This window comes from Thunnus albacares, chromosome 20, assembly GCF_914725855.1.
Source record: "Thunnus albacares chromosome 20, fThuAlb1.1, whole genome shotgun sequence".
NCBI classification, from domain to species: domain Eukaryota; kingdom Metazoa; phylum Chordata; class Actinopteri; order Scombriformes; family Scombridae; genus Thunnus; species Thunnus albacares.
In genome coordinates this window covers 20,240,914-20,263,691 of record NC_058125.1, presented here as the reverse complement: position 1 = coordinate 20,263,691, position 22,778 = coordinate 20,240,914, and the positions used below count along the sequence as shown (strand labels likewise).

Sequence of the window (22,778 nt, the reverse complement as noted above, 5' to 3'; positions counted from 1 at the left end):
AGATGGTCATCAACTGGAGAAATTGGATTTGTTAAAAAAAGAGAAAAAAGCTGTGATGTATTCCATCTGTACAGTTAATTTACTGTTCTCTCCATTCATCATTCATCATGCATGCACCATTTCAGCTTCATTCACTCACCTTTTGTTAAAGATACAAAACTAATGGGATTATATTAAAAAGAAGTAAATGTGCCGTCTTAAATTGCTGCATAATATTTGTAGGGTTCATGGCACGTCAAGAAATATAAGGTATGTCTGAGTGTTTTATGCATCTTTATGCTTTATCAACCAAGCTCTAAAGCCAGTTAAAATCAATGTCAGACTGGAGCTAACTGTAATTAGCTAACAAGACAGATCTTGCCCGTGATGTGGAATCTGTTACACACAACAAGGTTTTATCTTTCATTTCAGGGTTATTTATGTAGTATAATCCCCTCCAAGTGGGTGTTAGTTAAACTGTGGATGTGCTTGGAACTCTTTCAGCGACTCCCTCAGTAAAAATTCTTGGGCGTGCTTCAAGGTCAGATTTCGTATGAGTGTTCTGCCTGTTTTGGAAGCAGAGTGTGGATAAACTTGCATAAGAGTTTGAAAATGAAGGCGCCTACTGTAGTAACAGGCCTTCTAGAGATGAAACAAAAACAGCGGAGTCATAGTTAAAGATTACCAGCTTTCTCTTTTATTGAAAAATATAGCTGTTATTTCAAAGAAAGGAAAGTGAGGGAGGTAAATATATTAATATACTGTAAAACCAGACTGAAAAAGAGGAAGAGAAAACAGTACATACTTGGCATAACACTACAGCCACTGAATAGAAAAAAAAAAAACATTCTACAGCTGAACGTTGAGCCAGTTGTTTTTTCGCAGTCCTTATCTTTTTTTGCCACTCGCCAAACCACAGCCGTCAGGGCACAGAAAACTTTTAAGCAGACCTGGGGCAGAAAGTATTCGCAAATTCCTTTATATGGTTCTGGCCTACTTAGAAGTTTCCCACAGAAAAACACAACAAGTGCCAGAAAGTTCAGACAATTACAAGAAAGTATGTCAGAGTAATTTTGTATACTTTTCCATAATTCTCTATTTACATCTTCCAAATTCTAAATCCCAAATACAATTATGCCAAAAATGTGCTATTTAGTGTTTAAGCCGCTAACATTTTTCTGGTTCTCACACTAGTACCACATAGTCACACTGCCGATAACAAAGATTGTTCACTGTAATTGTAATTGTAATTGATGGCACAAATTATATTTACATTACTTGATTAAAACAATGGCAGATAAGGAGTGTTTTCGTTCTTTTTTTAGTGTCCATTTCTTGGTGATGAACATGAGGGATTGCAGCTGCCCAAAACAATCCACAAACCACATATTTCACAATGGATCCAAAAAAAAAGTAAGACATCTTAAAATTTGGCCCATTTACATCAAAATGTGAAAAAGATCTGACTCAAATCATACTGCATATCTATACATTGGTAAAAAATAAACATAATCCAATATCCTGCTAACCTTACCCAATAATATGGTTAAAATATACTTGGCAATTACCTCTGAACTTCTCGCAACCTGCTCATGTAGACATGGTTCCAAAACAACAATAACTCAAGGCAGAATGGCACAGCATCCTGGTTCTAGCAATGTACACACCCCTGCATCAGTGTCACAACAGAAAATTCAAAGCTCCCATTTGTCAAATGTGGCAATTAGTTTTCTAACACCTAATAAAAAAAAAAGGTCAGACCTTAGTCATGGATAGCAGACAGGAAAGTACCTCTCTTTCTGTCTTAATTCATAACTGAAACTGAGCCTACTGATTGAGCTTGTATTGTAAAAACCAACTAAACACAAAAAAAAGCCAAAGAGAAAGAGCCCACCTGTCTGTCCCTGACCCTGCTGTTCCTGGAGTCGTTCCAGTTGGTTGGGGGCCAATAATCCAGCACATTTAATGAGTAGACTGGGAAAGGCCAGATGATTGGTTGATTTAATCATCTGTTCCTACTATGTGATTTGTGTTGTGTAGAGGAGGTGAATTTTATCACTTGTGGTGCCAGTTCAGGAGTATCTTTCACTCTCACTGCCCCGAGACATACCTGATGCCCAGCTGCGCTCTAATAACACTTTGTACCTGTTTTACATCCTTTCTCTGCTTGTAGAGACAAGTATGGACAGATGTCTAGAGAGAAGAGATGTGTTTGGATGAAGCCATGACTATTAATTTTGATATAACCATGCAGCGACTCCCTTTCAGACATTTCTTCATCGTCTCTCTGCTGACCTGCTAATCCTACCAACCGCAGTAATGACGTGGAGTGAACACAGAAATACACATCAGTTGTAAAGTCATATTCAACCACAATCACCACTTCTGCCCTTGTCAGTTTTAAAACGTGTTTAAAAAACAGTATAGGACATGTAACACATACAAAAGGCCTCTTTTTTTTCCACTTTTTTTTTTTTTTTGCAAATTAAAAAACATTCACTAACAGCGAGGGATTTTGTAAAATAAAAGTCATTGTCAACTAATACAGCCTTACCATGACAGTGATAGCAGGAGTGATGTGATTATTGACAATTTTATGTCTACTTGAGTCCAATAATTAAGTGCAATTTAGCCAATTTCTATAGAAAAAAAAAATTGACTCACTCTGTAGTACCATTAAGAAATTTTGTAAGAAATTAAACATATCAGAAAAACCCAAAATCAAAACGTTTAAGACCTAGCAGTGCACATTAAGTATGATCCGTCCCTTATGAAAATTAACAAATAAATATCACAGATTTGTCTGTGAATTTAAAGAATTAAGACCTTTCCAATGATAGACAGTTGCAAAACTATAAACTACTCAACTCAAAAACAATGGGCTTCTGTAGACCAACTGCCAAATACTGTATGTACCTAAAATAAAGTAAAAATAGCAGAAATCACCCCTTAAAGTCAGATGTGGACAAAAGTATTATCTACTTTATCTATTTAGTGTCTATGCCAAAACACTGTATTTGGCAAATGAAGCTCAATCACTCCAACACACAGGGATAACAAAGCTATCTGAGTTTCACTTCTTGTCCTTTCCCTCTTCCTTCCTCAGAACTTGTACTACACATCCACATTCAGTTTGTGACCTCGCGTATCCTGTTTTTTTTCACACATCACACTCCAAATGTGATTGACAGCTGGGGTACAGTTCTGTAATCTTGTGGTCACCCTTTACTTCTTAAAACGAGTGTGAGAAGGACAGGGTCTGAACACGAGAGCCAGTATTCTTTGATGATGGAGAATTTTCCAATACATACGAGTTCAAAGTGTGATGTTGCAAATAATTTGCAACAGTCACCGCCCACTTTGTGAGCCAGTCTTTCTGCACTCTAGCACACACTCAGATCACATCTCCTTGCTACAGTAGAGTGAATAAGGCTTAATTGGTTTCATTTTTGATGTTTGACAGAGATTAAATTGATCTACAAGAAGCTTAAATCAGATGCTGCCCTGCCTCTAAATCCCTCCCCTGCCTTTCCCAGCTTGCGATAGCCTCCCAACGTCTGGTCCTCCTCCATTAGTGTCCTTCAAGACTGTTCTTAGCAGTGATACCAGGTCAGCCTACACTCGAATCTCATCATCATCCTCATCCATGAAGGTGAAATCTCTGTCTTCCTCTCCACGTGGCGAACTGTACTTTGCACTGTCCGTGTCGCCGTCATGGATGTGGTACTGAGGCTTCTCCTCAGTGGCCGAGCCAGAGCTCGACACAGAGCAGCTATCCAGGTTGTGGTGGTTGTTCCTGGTGCGTAGCTCTGGGGTGTAGGGGTCCACCATGGCCTTCTGCTGGTACATACTGCGAGGTGGCCTTGCAGGGGCCTGCTCCTCCTCCTCATCATCTATGTGGGGAATGAGGGAGGGGGACCCACGGCCCTCGCTACCCTTGCCCTCCTCGTAGCCGAGGTCATCCTCCTCCCAGCCTTTCTTTTCCATCACACTCAAGATATCTCCGAGCATAGAGGGCCCCAAGTCAATGTGGAAGGACATCATAGATTCTGCGTGCTTCATCCCGCCTCCCTTGGGCATGGATGGGGGCAAATCTGTAAGTTCACCGAAATTACGTTCATCAAATTCTGCATCCAATGTCGCCATCGCTGCTGCTCCATTTACCGGCTTGGTGTCAATCTCCATCAGCTTCTTCATGGGGCTAGAGGAAACACTCTTTGGCATTTGGCCGCCTCTGTTAGTATCCTCATCATTTAGGTAAGGCAGGGATATGGCATTTTTCACATAGTTGGATGAGCCACCAGATTGCGCCATCATATTGTACTCATACTTGTCTCCCCGGTTTACTGACTGAGAGCGCTTGCTGCTTCTGAAAGTGCGGGACAGTAGCCCTGGTTTGGGGCCCGGGGAGCCCTGCTTCGTTTCTGGCTCTCTGGGTGGTTCCCCTGATCGTGTGCTAAGAAATGAAGTGTCCCCGAAGGCGTCACCTCCCCGGCCCACATGCATGGTGTGGCGGAAGTCTCCCAATGGAGCGCTGATCATCTCTGCAGTAAGGTCAACCCGAGACCGCCGCTTCGACTGGTTCGAGTTGTTCACCAGTTGCTTGAGAATAGGCATGATGGCTGTCTCTTTCTTATAATCCACAGACAGATGTGAAACTAGGTTCTGTAGGAGTTCCTTCCAGAGTTCTTTGGCAATTCTATGAGATGTTGTCAAAACAAGTGAAATTCCAGGTGTTTAATGTGTGCAGCCATTATGGTCCTCCAGCTCGGGTTTCATCTTATGGTTGGATCAGCCTATGAAGAAGAAGAATAGAGAACATTAAAGCCACATCAGTAGTTATGTAAAGCAAGACTAGCTCTGCACCTTGGCAGGCAATGTGGAAACATGTAATCAGTTACATCAGACAGCATTTTATTCTGATGAAAATGCAACATACTGCTTTAAATGCTTCTCTAAAGAGCTATATCTATTCATTTCTCATCACCCACTATCACATAACTCTCTGTTAAGATCATCATAAAGTATGGAAATTTGTGTTGCTAGCACTTCAAAATGAAGCCTCAATTTAGTGGTTCTAAATTAGCAAAAGCTTTTAAATGGAGAAATCTGTAAAGGTGTTATGTAATGGTGAACAAAGGGTTCCTGGTACAAAGTTCCCAGAACCCTCACCTTACTTCAAACCAGTGATAATACTCCCTGTGAAGTTTACCATGGCAAGATAAGTTCCCATTCAAATCTGTTGGTACAGTTCTTCTGGTACATTTTTGAGTTCTTTCTAAAAACCTTAATAGGCTTCTGTCACTTTCAATTTTTCAAGTGGCTGCAGTGTCCGCTATCACTGCTGTGCTTTAGTTCCCATTTAGGCCCCTGACTGTTACATAACCACCAAAACACAGGATACTGGGAGCCGGAGCGGTTCAAGCTGCCAGGAATAAAAGAATGAGGAAAAAAAAAAAAAAGAAGAATGAAGTGGAACAGCATTTCTTCAGCTCAGATCGACTTACAGCACAACTCAGAAAGTCCAGATCTGCTGCATTCTGTAACCCTCCTATCATCAACGGATAAAATGTTTCCACTGCCACTTTATGTTTCTCTTTCATTTTTCACTTTTGCCTGTTCAGCCTTAAAGGTGAGATTTGAGCACCTCCAACTGAAAATTTTGGCCTGTTTATCACTGCCCTCATTTTATCTGTTCTTAACTCAACACACATCAATGGGCAATTCCCAGTACATATGTGTGTCTACCAGCTCTGGAAATAGCAGTGACAGAATAAAGGCTCGGTAATCTTGATTTAAGGCAGGTAACTTTGATCCTGAGCTTCCACTGATGATCTTTGACTCATTTAACTGATAATATGGCTGATTTCAGCAGGATTCTTTTCTCAGACTAAACTGTCCTTAACTCACCAGTGAAGCAAGCCTTGAAACATGATCTTAACACAAAACCGAATGGAGAAGAGGTTGTAACGCCCACTTATGTGCTAGCTACAGTCCGCTAGCTCCATGTGTTACTGACATTAACAAGGGTTTCAATTGTTTCAGCCAGACAGCAATCCCATCATTCTCAGTGTTTTCAAACTGGAGCTGAAGCCCACGCTCTAGGCCTGAGTGCGTATTCCCCCTGTGAATGAATGGAGGCTTCACTCAACAATATTCCAAAGGAACGTCACCCATGAAAACATTTGCATCTCTGACAAGAACCCATTCAGCTGGAAAGCCAACTGTAGCACTAGAGGGAACAGAGGGGGGGTTTGAGAGATGATAAAAGCTAGTGCTGGGGTTTTTTGTGTGCTCCTCTTTCTCAAGAGAGATCATCCCCAAAGAAGACTGAACTCTATCCACTGTCGAGGTTTTATCGTCTATAATCAACAACTTCATTCAAGATTTCTTCAGTAGCTCTGGTGGGGCTAATGGGGGACATGCACCCTATCCCCTACAGCAACAAAAAATACAACACAAAAGGCCTAACAAAGAGCAAATAACAAACTTAAAAAGCTGGTCTTCAAGTTCTATTGTAAGAGCCATAAGAGTTCACACCCTTAAACGTCACAACTGGAATGGTTACTGTTACGAAAGCTATTTAACAGCAACTGGATGCCAAACTATAAGATTATAGCTTAGACCAAACAAATACCAACAAAGTCCCTCTGAGCGGACTCATAGTTGTTAGATTAATGCCGTATGATCTATCATTAGCTAAACCCTTTATTACTTCACGCCTTGTGCAGTAGCCAATTAGCATCTGCTGCACAAAAGGCTGCTGAATGTGTGACTGGCCACTCAAGACAACTCATCAACTAATATGTTCCTCCCTGCTGCCCATAGTTTTGTATTTCTCTATGGCAACATCAGAGCAGAGCACTGACTACCAAGCGAGCTTCCTGTCTCTAAGCCGGCCGGAGACAGAGAGAGAAAGATTTTATCCCCTACATGGAGAGATCAACTCATTCAGATGGATTAACCCTTCTTGGTGGCCACATGCAGGGCGATAAGACAATCACCACAGTGCTATAGCTGAAGGGGAATGCTTTTGATGTGCCTTGACACTAGAGGACATTCAACCTCAGCATAAAAGATGTCAGTGGGAGCTCAAATATCAAAAAGGTGCAAACCTCACACCTTAATTCATTCAAGGAAATGGCCCATTTTATGTCTGTGGGGGCCCCTTGGTGTTTGATGAGGAATAGTTTCACCCTCCTTCTCCTCTCCCTCCCAGGATCATCAAGACCCCATTATTGTAGGCATGACAAAAGATGAAATATAACCTGCAGGCAGTCCTGTCATATTCACTTCTAGGCTTTCAGTACTTTTTAAAAAGGTAAATCATGAAGAATGGCAGTGTCATGCACCTTCTACTGTTTCAAAATAACATTCCAAAGACCATTTGAGAAGTCTAAAAAAAGAGCTTTAATGTTCTGCATATTAAAACGGAGCCTTAAATGCTCTTTCACATAAAGAAAGAATATTTTATGTATCCTTTTCTGAATCTGTTAACACTTTACTGCCAGATTGACAACTTACTGCTAACCTTTTCCTTTACCTGCTCCACTCGCATTCACTGTCACTTTTCAGTCGCTTGCTCTCTCACACTCCCTCAACCACACACTCGCTACGCACGTATATTGCGCATTTCCTCTTATAACAGTACCTTTCACGTAGATGTCCTTTGAAGAATGAGGAGAGGGAGGATGACTCAAAACAATTCCACAGTAAATAGGGTGTCATCATGGTCACACAGTGTGCGAGTGAAGATAATTAGTAGCCCATTGATATTTATGATCGTGAGATATTTTAGCAGCGGTGCTCATAAAATACAGGGGAACACTGCCTTTGTTTATAGCTTTTAAATGTCATGCCTGACAAAACACTAATCCTAATTACATGCTGTGCAAAGAAATCTTTTCTGTTATCCTGGAGGAAATATCTCCTTTTATTTCAGATCTGGAAAATCTGTAGATGATTTGTTGATTTATTCAGTGTGAACTGTCAGGTAGATTTTTTTTTAAGGATACAAGAGTTGGAATATGTTTGGTTATATATGGCTTCCAATCTCCATGTGACTATCAAATTAGGGCTGCGACTAATGACTATTTTCATTATCAATTAATATGCCGACTATTTCCTCGATTGATGGTCATTTCTGTCCATTGACTAATAGATTAATCGACTAATCTTTGCAGTTCTATATATCTAATATCTCAACTCTTTGGACTTTTTTCCTTCATTTTATTATTATCATTATTATTATTATTATTACAGCTAGCTTTTAGACATTTGCATAGTAAGGACTGAATGTTGCTGGACTATTCCAACATTTTACCTTACTTTACTTTATTCAGTTATTTATTGTACACAGAAAGTGGGGTATGGATTGGAATGGACGTTCTAATTTATCTGCTGGTGCTTTACTCTTTATTTTATGACTGTATGGAGGATAATATATGACTTAGTCATAAATAAATCAAAGTCAGAAAAATGTGTCCACTTCATTGTCTGGACACAGAAAAACACATAGTCACAGCTGTGTGTTTGCTCATATATTGTGCTGACGTGGTGACCAGGGATTTCAGTCTGGCCTGTATGGCCCATACCACACATGCTCTGAGTTCAGCTGGGGGCAAAATTCCATCTCAGCACTCTTTCACAAGCTGACAGAGCTATACAGACAAACAGGTCATCCCACCAGGACACAGTGGGATGTGGACACAAACACACACACATTTGTTTGAACATGTTTGTGTTACAACACTCAGTATACACAGAGAGGTAATAAGTATGATCTTATTTGTCTCAGTTGAGAATTTAATGCTCAGCCATCGTGCCATCCAGCGACAATGCCTTTATGTAACCAAGCACTCAAAGTGCCACATGACACCAGCTCAAACTGAGACAAGTGGTGACAGGGCCATGAATGATTAAGAGCATCTCATGTCGCCCGCAGACTCATGCGTACAGAATGACATCACAGCCACCACCATGCTCATCAGCGTTCAGTCTTGCTCTTGTAATCCTGTGGATCACAGGCGCCATACAGTCCTCGGCTATCCCATGCCACTTTCTCTCTTTCCACTCAATGCACAGGCAAAAGAGGCTTTGGCTGCTCGTCCAATCACAGCTTGACTACTATCAAGTTAACCAACAGGCATGCACTGACTGCAAGAGTGCCTTGGTTTTATTTTTGACTGCATTTAAATTTTTAAAGCAGAGACAGAGAAAGAGCCTATCTTTTATTCACAAGATAGAAGCCTCCATGTGATCTTACATAAAGTCAGGTAAAGAGCAATTACATAACAGTTATGGGACACCAAATATTCTTTAGCAAGTTACCTTGATATCTTTAGACTATAGTATGGATATGATGAAAAAATATGCTTCCCAAGTTCCAACAAGTGATAATAGTGGGCTTATGTATCTAGCTATTTATTCAGATAACCAATACCAGCTTTCCAAAGTACTTTATACAAGAGTTCCACATGGCAACATCGCATATCTGTGACCACAAATCGTTATGAATACCAAAATAATCGTGTCATATTAAGTCAGTAAATTGTACATGCGTGTGTTCATCATGCTGCAACTCTCAGTGTATTTTTCTAAAATAACTTTCTATTAGCAGGGATGTTTCCATATCCACTTCTAGAATTGCATTTCTAACTGTGCTATAATTTTTATTCTTCTGTTTTTATCCTATTGTAGCTTACTTTTATCTTCTATTTTATCATACTCTTTTAAACACTATTTAACTGTATTTCTATATTGCCTTCTGTTTCTTTAATATCTTGTCTTAATGCTTTTTATGTCTTATGTAAAGCACTTTCAGTTGTCTCAAACTTGCCTTGCCGAACAGAAATTTTAGCAGTCATTTTGTGATTTTAAATACTACAACGTGTATTTTTACATGAAACTCTTATGTAGACTGGCTTTAAGTCTGTTTTAAATATATAATGTTCAAGACAGAGACTCTGCTGTCTGAGCAATAAGAAAATCTCTGCTTTGTTTAACCTTGAACTAGGCACAATCTCCTCCATTGTTCACTCCTATTGTTAGCAGCATTGATATGTAAATGAACATACGAGTTAGGCAACGCCGTCTATGACATTGCTAATCAATTAATCAATGGGGCCGCATAAGAATGGAAAAGTTCTCAACTCTGACAAAGAGGATCGGCAAACTTCATTTGTCCCGACTTGACTGAGAGGTCCGTAACCTTGAGCCCAAACATCTGATTCCCACGGGGGGAGAGGAGGCTGCCAAGTGTCAAGTCTTGGATAGAAGTTTTCACATTTTATTGACATATTTTATTTTATTATACTGTGCATATAAGTCATATATATCTCTAAATATAATTATTTCTTACCTTACTTAACTCTAATTTTAATCACTATGAGTGCAGTTAGCCATAATGCTACTACAGGCAGCTAGTTTCTGTGTTTACTTTTGTTCAGACTCTGTAAAAATCATGTTTATTTCTAAAGCAGTAGGAGGCAGACGGAGGTTGCCCCGATAACTGTCCGAATCTCAATCTGAATCTCTGGAATCTCAATAACGGAGCCACTTAGCTAGCTAGTGAGCTGTACCTAGCATGCTGTCTGGCAGTGTAATTTTGAAAATGTAAAAGTGTTACAAATTGTTGTGTGCAATGGTGTTTTGCCCTGTTAAAGAGATATAGTTGTGGATTATTAATTGTTATGTTATAACCATTATTAAGAAGGTTATGCAGTTAATAGGGGTCCCTTCTCAATTAACTCAACACAGCTTGCCCCGACCATAGCGTTCTTCGTGGCAATTATATATTTTTCTGTCTATTGAAGAGTTTTCTGTCTATTGAAGAGCAATTATTTCAGCGATGCCCCTTTGATTAGTATGGCGCTATCTGAAAAATTCATATCGTACGAGAAATTAAAACTGGTATACGGATGAATTGGTGTACCACTCAACACTAACAAAGCCTCTATCTTATTTCACAGTATTTTTCGATGTGCCTCAAATTTCCCTCTAATCCATCAACTTACTGCCCTTTACTCACTACATGGATGATAAATAAAGAAATACGCTGTTTTCTCAACCTCGCCTAACACACCTGTAATACCTGAAAAGTGAATCAGAAGGTCTAAAAATGTGTGACTTATACAGTGGACAACAATGTGTCTACCTATTATTGACACAAAACACCGTGCAGTTAACCATCCTTAGTTCCTTTGTACTAGCTCATTACCGCCTGCTACAGAAAAAAACCTGTTCTTCCTGTTAAACTTCCTATCTAGTCACACAGCTCTGAGGCTAACCCTGGATGATAAACGGCAGAAATATCTGGAACCCAAACAGACAAAAGGATGGGAATGTTAAGAAAAAGAAGCTGCATGGCCTCACCACCCATGTGTCTAGGAACATCCCTTTTTCACAAAGGTGCAACTCTGACTATTAGAAAGTATGATCCCATGGTAAACAGATCCAATGCATGTAAACACACCTGGGGCGCACTGTACTAGGGATGTTACCAGTCACACCAGACATTTCACAAGATAATATATTTGTCGATGACGCTCAATATCTGTAGAATGCTTACTTTGATCTTCAACGTTAGATTTTTAGTTTAGATATACCCCTTACGGCGGGTTAGTGACAGCGGGCTTCAGGCTGCTGCTGCTCGGGATCACCGGTAGGACACGTGTACAGCCGGGCTGTGGTGCACACAGATGCACGACCACCACTTAGAAGCAGAACCAGAGCAACCATAAGGAGAGAGACACACTGAGAGCAGGCTGAGCAGACAGAGAGCAGGAGAGTTTCTGCCAAAAACAAGCACCAAGACCCAGGGAGAGATGAGAGCAGCTGCTCGCTAACAGCTACGTGTGTTTACAACAGAGAGCAGGAGGGAGGACAGACGTCTCACTCCGGTACATTGCTGTGACTCTGCCGCTGCTGCAGATGGTCACGGAGCAGACACTTTCGGTTTATAATTGTAGCACAACAGCACAACTGAGCACTCCAACAAGTGCTGGAGCTGCCTAATGTCCCATCATCACCACCTTAACCTGTTTGTTTTGCTGATGAATTGATCAGTTAAGCTAAATAAAAGTAGCTTGAGGAGTTATTGACCAGTAGTGATCATGTACAGTATATTTAGTGTTTTTATTATGTGTTCCACCGATGCAGCAATTAAAGCGGAGAAAAAAAGTGCTGCAATCCAAGGCAGTAGCAACACACTTTCTAAAAGACTGAGGAAATCTTAATTCAAGGTCCACTTACTAGCGTTTCCTTCCTTCCTTAGTGGAGTGTATTATTATGAATGTTACAGTTTTATTATATTCCACTGAGGAAGGCTGTGAGCTGTGTCAAATTTGAAGAAATTCTCCCAAAGGGTTCCTGAGATATCACGTTCACGAGGATGAGACACACGGACAGGCGTACATACGTACAAACAGACAACCCGAAAACGTGATCCCTCCAGCCATGGCTGTTACCAGCACGGAGGAATAAAAACTAATTATAGAGGGTATATGTGCAAAAATAAAGTTTATAGCTTGTGGGAGTTTCCACCATTATGTCACTATATGGCATGCAAATGTGTCAAGCTGGTGGGTTCTAATAAGGCTGTTCAGGCTGGCAGAAATTGGTATGAAGTCACTTTGGAAAAGTGCATCAATATATGCAGAAATGTGAGCAACTATACAAATATTAAATGGTTTGCATAATTACATTTAGAGACATTGGCAATGTAAGAGCAAAAAGTAACCTGAGACGTGCAACAGGTTGGACTTGGACAGAGGTCAGAGGTGAGTCACTTGAAATGTTGAGTGTTTTATCTGCTGATGACTCACAACATGGCGAACACAATCATATTCATGTAAAAAATGCTTTAGGAGAGAAGTTAAAACGGCTGAGCTGGGAAAATATACCTACATCAGCAGGACTGCTGCCCAAGTACTACAGGCCCTGTGTGTGTGTGTGTGTGTGTGTGTGTGTGTGTGTGTGTGTGAGTTTGTGTGTAAACTGCACTGTATCAGCCTCCAGGGCCCCAATGCCGCACAGGCAGAAACAAAACCACAGCAGGATTAAGGGCAGCGTGTTCAATGTGAGCAAATAAAGCCAGTATGCCTGGGCCGGCCCTCCACGCTGTGTGACGGGAGTTCAGGACAGCAAACACCACGCCTCTGTCCACCAAGATACACAAGCAAACCAACCGCTAACTGCCCCAACAAGCCAGACCTCCTCAGTCTGACTCCAAAATCCATCTTCTATCCCTTTTGGTGTGTTGCAGAAGCTCCTGTTATGACCCCCGCACACTATGTAACACAATCACCACGTGACTTTGTGGACCGATTTTTTTTTTTTTTTTTTAATCTTTCCAAATCCTAATATCCAGAAGCAGAGGACAGGCTTCCAAACGATTTCTCTGTGTTTCCAGTCAAGCTGGCCTTTTATAAAGCTGTTACTCCTGCATGGTTGGGCAGCGTTTGGTTGTATACTGGGTGGGCTGCCATGCTGTGCCAGAGAGGGAAAAGAGGAATCTTGGCTAAGAAAACAATAAGATAGATAATGAGCATTTTTCTTGACTGTAAAAATCCGCCTTTACGCAAAACGAGTCTCCTAAGAGTTTGTTTTGGGAAAAAAAATACCCCTCCTCTCAATGTATAAATTTACATTCTGAGTGAAAATGTGAGGGGGCACAACCTTTCCCATGTGGAGCAACATTACTGCAGGGACTTTCACAAAAAAAAAAAAAAGGAAAGGCACAGATGGAAGCACTGAGGAAAAACACACCCTCAAAGGGGCGGTGGAGGGTGTCACCGCATTGGATTCACTCAGTCATGCCAGCACAGTGACAGACGTTCTTTCACCGTGCACTGCATGAAATGTACCCAAACCCTCATTACGCCCACAGTGGAGGGATTGTACTATAATGTGTGTGCGCATGCAGGTACATGTCTAATTAATCGCTGAAATCCTCCCCATCAGTATCTGACAAACAGACAGCATTCATGACTGGTACCAGTGGGCAGGATCTGAGCCAAGTAGTTGAATTAACCGTCCAATAGCTGTTGGATGACAAAACAAAGCAGAATTCCTACTGAGGTTTGTCCTAAAAAAAGACAGAGAGAGAGAGTCCAGAATGTTCTGTTACAGCGGGGACGCCAATATCACAGTTGGCTTGCACTATGGTTAATAAGTTCAAATGGTTTACCGGCCATACCCGCCATTGTTTTTCCAAATAAAGAGGGTCAGGAGTGCTAACAGGTTTGTTCTGAATGAGGAAACAAAATGTGCCAAATCACCAAAACGATAAGCCGATGCCAGCGTGACAACCTTCAGACAAACAGGGCACACGCACACACACACACAAACACACACACACACACACACACACACACACACACACACAAACTTTGGTGAAATCAGCAGGAGGCCTCTCAGTGCGACTGCAAGATAAGTGACCGTTTCAGCGCTGTGTCAACTTCTCAACGGCTCCCCGGCCTTTTTATCAGCGGCCTCCCCGCCGAAGCCAAACACACAAACCGGCAATAAAGACCTACAGGCACCGAGCCCTGACTGACAAGATGAGTTAATAAACCCCCGTGGTGTTAACTTTAATGACACCGGCGGCAAACAACAAAACACTCGCTGACAAAAGAGAGCTCACCGGCCCACAAACACGGCCACTTCAGCCTGATAATAGCAATTCACAACAGTTGACAAGCTGAAAAAAAACCCAGAACAGGAGAGAGATAAAGGCCGAAACATGTACACAGCGCCTTCCCTCGTAAAGCGTGTTGTTAACGTAATTGTTTCCTTGCTCGATTTACCTAAACCCACCGTGATGTGGTTAGTGCTGCGTGTTGCTGTGAGTAAGCACATACAGTGAGTGTAAGGTCTTCCTAAAGTGACTCTTAAGGAATGTCCAACTAAGCACACAAGGATTGGTTACATATCAGCAGCTCAGCTCACTGAGATAAAGTTGGTAAGTGTGCATGTGATCTATCTAATGTGAGCTAAATACTGTGTAAGCTCTAGTGACTAAGAATAATGCGGAAACGATGAGTCGGTTGATTTTTCGATTGATATCGAGTCATTTATCAAGAAAAATGTCATAGATTCAGTGTTTACAACTTGACAAATGTGAGGATTTGCTACTTTTCTCTGTTTTATATCACTGTAAACTGAATATCTTTTGATTTTGGACTGTAAATTGAACAAAATAAGCAATTTGAAGAATTTACCTTGGGCTATTGGAACTCGTGATGGGGAATTTCCACTATTTTTAAAGATTAAGATTAAGATTAATTGAAAAAATGAACCTATCTAACTGATTGGAACATTACAAACAAGGTACTTAAAAGTCACATCTTCACATCATACTTGTAATACATAGCTCTTCTGAAACCCACAGATCTTATTGCCAGATGACAAATGTGCCAAATTTAGAGCGCTTTCGGGAATTACTTCAGTATCATCAGTGTCATCTTACTGGAATCAATCTTCCTTTTATTTGCTTTTGTTAAAGATAACTTTCACGTTTGGTTTGCTTTGATTTGGCAGTCAAGCGACAATTTGTGTTTCCTGTGAGCTCAGAGTCTGCAAACATGATGTTTCTATTAGGGAAACATATACAGATGGCATGTTGCGTCTTGCTGTGTTTACATGTATTTGAACTGTGTGTGTGTGTGTGTGTGTGTGTGTGTGTGTGTGGAGGTATGAAAGCGTTGGTGTGTGCACAGAGTGAAGTCTAAAGTCCATCATCGGTTCCCGCTCAAACGGCCTCGTGCTTATGTTAGATAGGTTCAAGGGTCGTCAGGAAGAGTCGGCCTCTGTTCACTGAGCGACACAAAACGCACAACTCAAAAGCAAACAAACACACACACACACACGCTCCCTGTTGGTTCCAAAGCCGCAGACAAAATGTCTCCACAGCCGAGGAACCCGCGATGTCACACGAAGTACAATAGAGGAGAAAAAACAAAGCGGTACTGAGGAAGATTGGAACCAAACCCTTCCAGGAAAAACAGAGAAATACACACAAACACACACAAACAAACTCAAAGGTGACCCACACATGAACAACACCCATTATTAACAGTGATTCAAATTCATTTCATACAAAGAGACAAAGGCCTGAGATGTTTATCTATCAAGGTATTGTAAGTTTTCAGCACAATCCATTCAAAGCACCAGATTGCTGACCTAGAAGTATCCTCTAAAGCCTCGGGCCAGGAAGATACGTGAGTCTTTATTCATAAGGAAACCAGCAATTCTCACAGGATCATCAGACGACCATGATAAGATCCCACAATAGGTCATGCGACCGTTCTCATCTCAGAAACCAGTTTCCCGGCAAAGATTTGTCATCCAGTGGGCACAGAGGTGACCACAGTTACGCAAACAGTCCTCCTTTGTCTTTTCAGTACGCTTGGGAGAGACCACCTGTTTCTGTGTCCATACAGAGCTGCAAAACAATGAGAGCTCGCTGGACTGTAAACAGGCCAAAGCCCGGACCCAAAATGGCCAGCTGCACACCGCCAGGCATGTGCGTTCTCAATACAAATGACTCAGTCGTAGTCAGGTCAACATATTGCACAACCGTGGTCCTGCTGTTAAAAGCAATATCAGTGACTAAGGGAGGAGGGGAAACTTAATGCAATCATACTTGGTTAATGCTTAACTAATGCACGGAAGCTCTGCGTTAATGTTGTCACAGATGACAGAGCTGGTGGAGGAGTGACTGCACTTGAATGTGAGCAATGTTTAGCAAAGAAAAGTAGGTCCACTGACTTCCTTATTGGACTGTTTCATTTACATCATTCTGTTGACAAATCTTATAAATATACATCACCTGCTGGGTTATTATCAGTTTCACACTGCAAAAAAAAATCTAATTAATTTAAATTACACAAGGAGATGATGGTTTATTTTGCTTAAGACAAAATTAGAGGCTTTTTTAGCACATTTTCAAAGCCATGTTGTTACTTGTCAACCTATGTGTTAGCTATATTTTTGTCCATAGTGACTACTGGCAATGATAGCATTTTACTCACCACTTCCATGTTGGACACCAGCAAGAACAACTCCAGTAAAGGTGTTAGTATGCTTCAGACTAGGTGTTTGCTGGATTGTCAAACCTCTCACATCACCTAGGAATCAGGGAGGCTGCAGCCAGTACACCCATTTCATGCAGGGATGTGAAAATATCCTTGCATTAAGTGGATGTATTTGAACTTTTCATGCTTCACGCACCACCTCCTGTCAGTATTTGACCCTACAACAAAGTGGAACGCCGGTGTCAAAGAAGAAACTTTATCTTAAAGCGTACGCCATTATCTCTCTTATAGGACTCCTCGAAATCATCTCAAACACTTGACATTGAGTCTGACTGAAAATAAAAACAGAAGTAGTCCCCTGGAAATCCTTGTGGCACTATGAATCAAAGTTGAATGGTGAATCGCGAGCTGTAGGAAACTTGCACTACCCCGTTCAGAATTGTTCTTGCTGGCATCTGTGTTTCCCAAATGTTATCATGACCAATAAGCTTATCAGACAGAAAAGGTTGACCTGAATTTCCCTTCACTGGTACTAGCATACCACCAGGTCCTCATTAGTAGAGGTGCAACGGTATGTATTGGTCCCCAACTGTCATGGTACAGACGTTACGGTTGGGTGCATGCAGTCATACCAAGAATACGCTTCATGAGCCAAACAATAACTGTCAAAACAGTTTAATGATCCACTTACTCTGACATGCGGAACTGTTTCAGTAATGAACCACTGTTGTAAGTTTACATTTTTCAAAATAAAGACCAAAATGTTATTTTCTACCTTTCTTATTTGTACCAAACCATGACTTTTGTATACCGTTACACCCTTACTCATCAACATGCTGCAATCACCAAAAAAGCTATGACTATGTTTCAAAAATATGCCTGCATGATCACGTACTGTAAACAGAGAGGATTACAGAAGAGCTGGACAGGTGTGCCAGCTGATGATTGATGTTTTGAGATGTTCTTTCATAAAGTCAAAACTACAGAGGATGATCTGGAACTTTCGTAACGTGGGAAATACCCACCGAGCTGGCCGCGTTCGCCTTCACTGCAACTGCTTTAACACAAACATGATAATTATCTGAACCGGTTTTACAGCCTTAAACAACACAATGAGGTAAATAAACAATGACAGTTGCTGTAAGGGGGAAGGTGACGTGCCAAAAAAATATACAGCCAAATTTTCTGAACATGTCACTATGAAGCATGTGTTTAGGAGTTGTGGAGTGATACTGATAGTGTTATCAAGCATCGAGTGAAATGCCTTCAGCGTAGAGTACTGTTACACCGCAAAGCAAAATAATTCCTGTTAAACTGGTTATTTTTCCCCCTACAATGATCACGTAACATAGACAGTAACCAAAACAACCACAGATGTGAGCTATTGAGTATCGGGTGCATACGGGTTGTTGTTCAAAACAAGAAAGAGAAAGTGGCCGTTTTTTTGTGGGAACAGCCGTGATATATTGCTGTTAGATGAGATGGTTAAAGGCCTGTAGCGTCACTCTGCCAGAGTCGGCTATGGTTTCCCTTTCAGTCTTGTGCTGAACCTTGAATGTTGATATATTTTCAAGAGGGTTTGGCCCAAAACAGCTGACGCAGTTCTGACCTCTTTAACGATTCAATAATCAAACTGTGTGATTCCAAAATCAGATAATTTGAAATACATCCACTCTAACTTATAATATAAACTTTCTAGAGAACAAAAATGAACTTACGGTCTTAGTCGACTAAGTCAGTTGTTCCTAACCTGGGCTCAGGGCCCCACAAGAGGTCACAATATAAATCTCAGGGGTCGCAAGATGATTGACAGGATAGCAACCATATTCTACCATATTTCCTCAAATCTTTGTTTTTTCTTGAGGATTATTGGATCATTTTACCTTTAAAATCACTCTTTGTTTCGCCTCAACATATTGAAGGGAACCTCTTTTTATAGATAATGATTGATGAACTTCTAGTTAATTTGTTTAAATATATCACTGATGGAATTTAACTTTCCATTTGCTCAAAGTACAAAGTTAAATATCTTCTGCGAAACGCCTGAAGACACTGACATGATGTTGGGTTTCGCTACCTCATAAAATGTGTTTAAGAATTAACTCAAACTTCCTCAACATGATTTCTCCTCACAGTTCAAAGACCTCGGTTCTTTCTTTGCAAGCGGAGAGATTCCTGTAATTGTCTGAGACAAACCAACACTCCTCGGGTAGTTCAACAAAAGCCTCATTACTTTCCAATATCAACAGCTGAAAAAAAAAAAAAAAACGACACATCCTTCACCTTGTAAAGTGATTAATACTTCACAGTAATTGTGAAGCTCCCACTGCAGAGCTCTGGAGAGCATTTCTGAAACACTTCCAATAATGTTATCAAGTTGTTTTCCAACGTTCTACTCAATGAAAACTGAAAAAAATTACCTTTCGTTCTGGGCAAACTGCCCTCTTTTTTTCTGTTTCTCATGAAATTACAATGAATTTCCCCTCTAACATCATGTGTAAACCTCTCAAAACATGCTAAAAATAGCTCATAAAAACTTACTTGGGAGAATATCTTGACATTTGGTCAAGACATCAAGACATTCTCCCATCCTTCCCGGACGGTCTGCTATGGAGCTTGGGATAAAGGTGGGTGGATTACGCAAATAATTTTCCTGAGGCATGGGAAGCAACACGTACATGCAACATGCTGTAAGTTATCACATCTGACTCCAGCTAACATGCTCTATACATTAAACCTCCACGGGTTTTAACGAGAACCCGGGCACCTACAAATAAAACACTGACTCTGTGTTGATTCACAAGGAAACGAGTTGCCCCTCCGCTTTAACAGTACGCAGGAGAAACTGCCTGAAGTTAACGTTTTCATGAGAAACAGAGTGCGAGTGAGTCTAACTACTTCTCCCCAACCCCCCACTCTTACACGCCCTCTTTCCAGTATAAAACTGTAATGACCTCAGCACAGTCAGAGTCGGGCAGGTAGCCAGCTTCCTCACTACGCAGCAGCAGTGTCCCCTCCAGACCAAACTGAAATAGCCTCCATTGCAAAAAAAAGCACAGTCAGAGATGACACACACACACACACACACACACACCCCTCCCCTCTGACTCTGAGGCGCATACAATAGATCTTGATGGAGAGAGATCTGCCTGGCAGCTCTGGAGAAGCCTTACACTGAGGAGCTGGAAGGCCTGGAGCGTGTGTGTGTGTGTGTGTATTTGTGTGTATGTGTGTGTAATAATGCACCACTTCTATCAGAGGAAAGTCACAAAGAACAGCAAGAAAAGTCAAACTCACTGCTGGCATGATGTCTGACCTTGGCCTTAATCTCTCTACTTAAAAGCGTCTCATTTCTCCATCACATCAGAGTGTTGGGGAAATAATTCATCAAGCTAAATGACAAATACTGACAGACCTTAGGGCTGTTGTTTTGGGTGTGGTTGTGTGTATGCAGGAGGGGGTCAAAGGGCAGGAGCCTGACAACGCCAAGCCCATTACTCAATATGTCCACTTCGGTTGAGAGTGATGGTTTAACGAGAACAAAAGAGTTGATTACTGATGATACGCGAGGAATAATGAACGTTATAAAGCAGACCCCGCATACTTTATGGTCAGCGTAGTTAAAGTCAAGCACACACTATATTGCCTTCAATTAGAGAGTGATGAATGAGGCCGGGCAGGTATACAGCTGTGATGGCAATCCAAGAGTAAATTACCCAGTTCATCAGGCGTGATGACCACGAGGAGGCAAGCGCCAGCGTCTGTAAACACAAACAGGAACAACAAACTAATGGAGCGCTAAGGCAGACAAATTTGAGAGGGGGAGGGATGACAGTGAAAGTAGCTGCGTTTGTTTGTTGAGCTCTTGGTAGAGATTTCCAACTCCAAACTGTGTTCTCGCTGCAGAGTATTAATGTTACGTAACTGTCAGTGAAGAGGACTGATGCTTCTGAGTCCATCTGCTTCGCTCTGATTAAACCACATCCTGTCCTGAAAATGGTAATTTGGGACACTTATTTTAGACAACCTGGCTCCCACTATGGGGTAATCTTCAACCTGAATAAGTCAATTATTATGAGTCCAGAAGACCCTTAGGGGCCCTTAATGGGGCTCCCGGGGGTCCCTCCAAAAATGATGAATAGTTCAATTTCAGTATTATTTAATTCCCTAGAATTAAACCCAGTCAACGACTCATTTAATCTGTTGATTTTGTTTTCGGCCTTGCATCTAGAATAGATGATTATGTAAATGTCTAATGAATTATACAAAGCATAACTTCTTGTAAGATGGGTGCTCTGTGCCAAAATCTAAATGAGGTAATTTAAAACTTCAATATTTGGAGATTCCTTGACATGAAAAAAAAAAAAGATTTCAAATAGCAAAGTTTACAAAGTTTAACCAAACATAGAATCAATTGTGAAGCAACTTTTGACCCAAGTAGATGCTTCTTTTATGCTTAGGTGGTGACTTTCATAATGTTATGGTTTTGCCCTTTTACTTTCTGGTCTTCTCCAGGCTCATGGGGGACAGAGAGGACGCCAAAGAGCTCATTGTTGTGTCTCCATACGGGACAGCCAAGAGCCTGATGCGACTGCCAGGCGCTGATTGTCCTCCAGCAGATTTGACATTCAAATGAGATGCAGATTTCACACCGTTTGCTTTTTTTTTTCTTCCTTTTTTTTTTTTTTTTTTAACTTCAACCTATGTTTGCTGTCCGGCTTCACAGACTAGTCTGAAAACTATATTAGACACACTTGCTGTCGCCGTGTAATTAATAAAAGTCGAGTCTAATGCAACACGACAGTACAGCTTACTTCACCGCTAAAACTATTATAGTCACACCATGTAGAAATGTTACCTTTAGGGTCCGAGCGACTGGGAAGTTTCAGGTTGTATTCCACTCAAGCTTTCGTAAACACAGGAGAGCAGCGGAACTGGGAGGAAAAACCTCTGCGTCCTTCCAAATTCAGGTTAGTTTCCTCAGCAGGAGAGCAGCAGAGTTGCGGCAGGACAGTCCCCTAGTCGATGCTCCAATGTCCGTAGTTTGCATCTGCTGTGTGGCGCACAAAGCGGCCCTCCCCCTCCCTGCTCGCTCTCTCTCGCTCTCTCTCTCTCTCTCTCTCTCTCCCCCCTCCTCCTCCTCCTCCTCTGCTGGAGAGCACCACCTCCTGCTGCGTTTTAAAGGGACAGAGCCCCATTTACCCGTTTACCCCCCCCTCAACACATCACAATAGGCAGAACTTCAACTTGGTGGGGCTCCCAGGCCATTAGTTCAAGACTAATGGCGATGAAATAAGATCTTCAAATAGTTCCGTGAAAAACACACCAGTTTAAAGGAATAGTTTGGGCTTATTCGCTTTCTTGCCTGGACTTATGAGAAGAGACCAATACACTTTTGTAAAAGTATAGAGAAGCTGGAAGCAGAGGGGAAACTAGCCTGGCTTTGTTCAAAACTAGCAAAATAAGTCTATCAGCACCTTTAAAGCTCATTAATTGGTATGTAATATCTTTGGCGTTTACAGACTATTTCTTGGCTGAGTGCAGTGACTTGAGTCACCTTTTGGTTGACTCAACCAGAAGAGACTCCAGCAGTTACTATGCCAAACCAGTAAATAGTCTGACACATAATCCCCCCTGAAGAACCCCAACTTTCTCATTTGTACACTTTTTTGTACAAATTAAACAAATAAAGATAACATATTAGTGAGCTTTAAAGGTGTTGGTAGGTCGATTTTTTAAAAATCTTTTGGACAGGCTAGTTAT

At 41.3% G+C, this 22,778-nt stretch overlaps 1 protein-coding gene across 2 annotated transcripts; it reads right to left on the bottom strand.

Annotated features, from left to right (window-relative positions):
- Window positions 1-653: 653 nt before the first annotated feature.
- On the bottom strand, window positions 654-22,110 carry cdc42ep4b (CDC42 effector protein (Rho GTPase binding) 4b). 2 transcript variants are annotated; one of them, XM_044337345.1, is made up of 3 exons: window positions 21,874-22,110; window positions 20,732-20,776; window positions 654-4,775 (listed from the first exon to the last, which is right to left on the bottom strand). In XM_044337345.1, exon 3 carries the CDS (start codon window positions 4,594-4,596, stop codon window positions 3,595-3,597), a length of 1,002 nt encoding a protein of 333 aa, XP_044193280.1. In that variant the 5' UTR covers window positions 4,597-4,775; window positions 20,732-20,776; window positions 21,874-22,110; the 3' UTR covers window positions 654-3,594. The 2 variants fall into 2 exon arrangements, with proteins under 2 accessions (XP_044193280.1, XP_044193279.1); XM_044337344.1 differs by lacking the exon at window positions 20,732-20,776.
- Window positions 22,111-22,778: the final 668 nt, after the last annotated feature.

Coding starts and splice junctions, on each gene's coding strand:
- cdc42ep4b (XM_044337345.1), bottom strand. CDS start 4,596: ATGCCTATTCTCAAGCAACTGGTGAACAACTCGAACCAGTCGAAGCGG.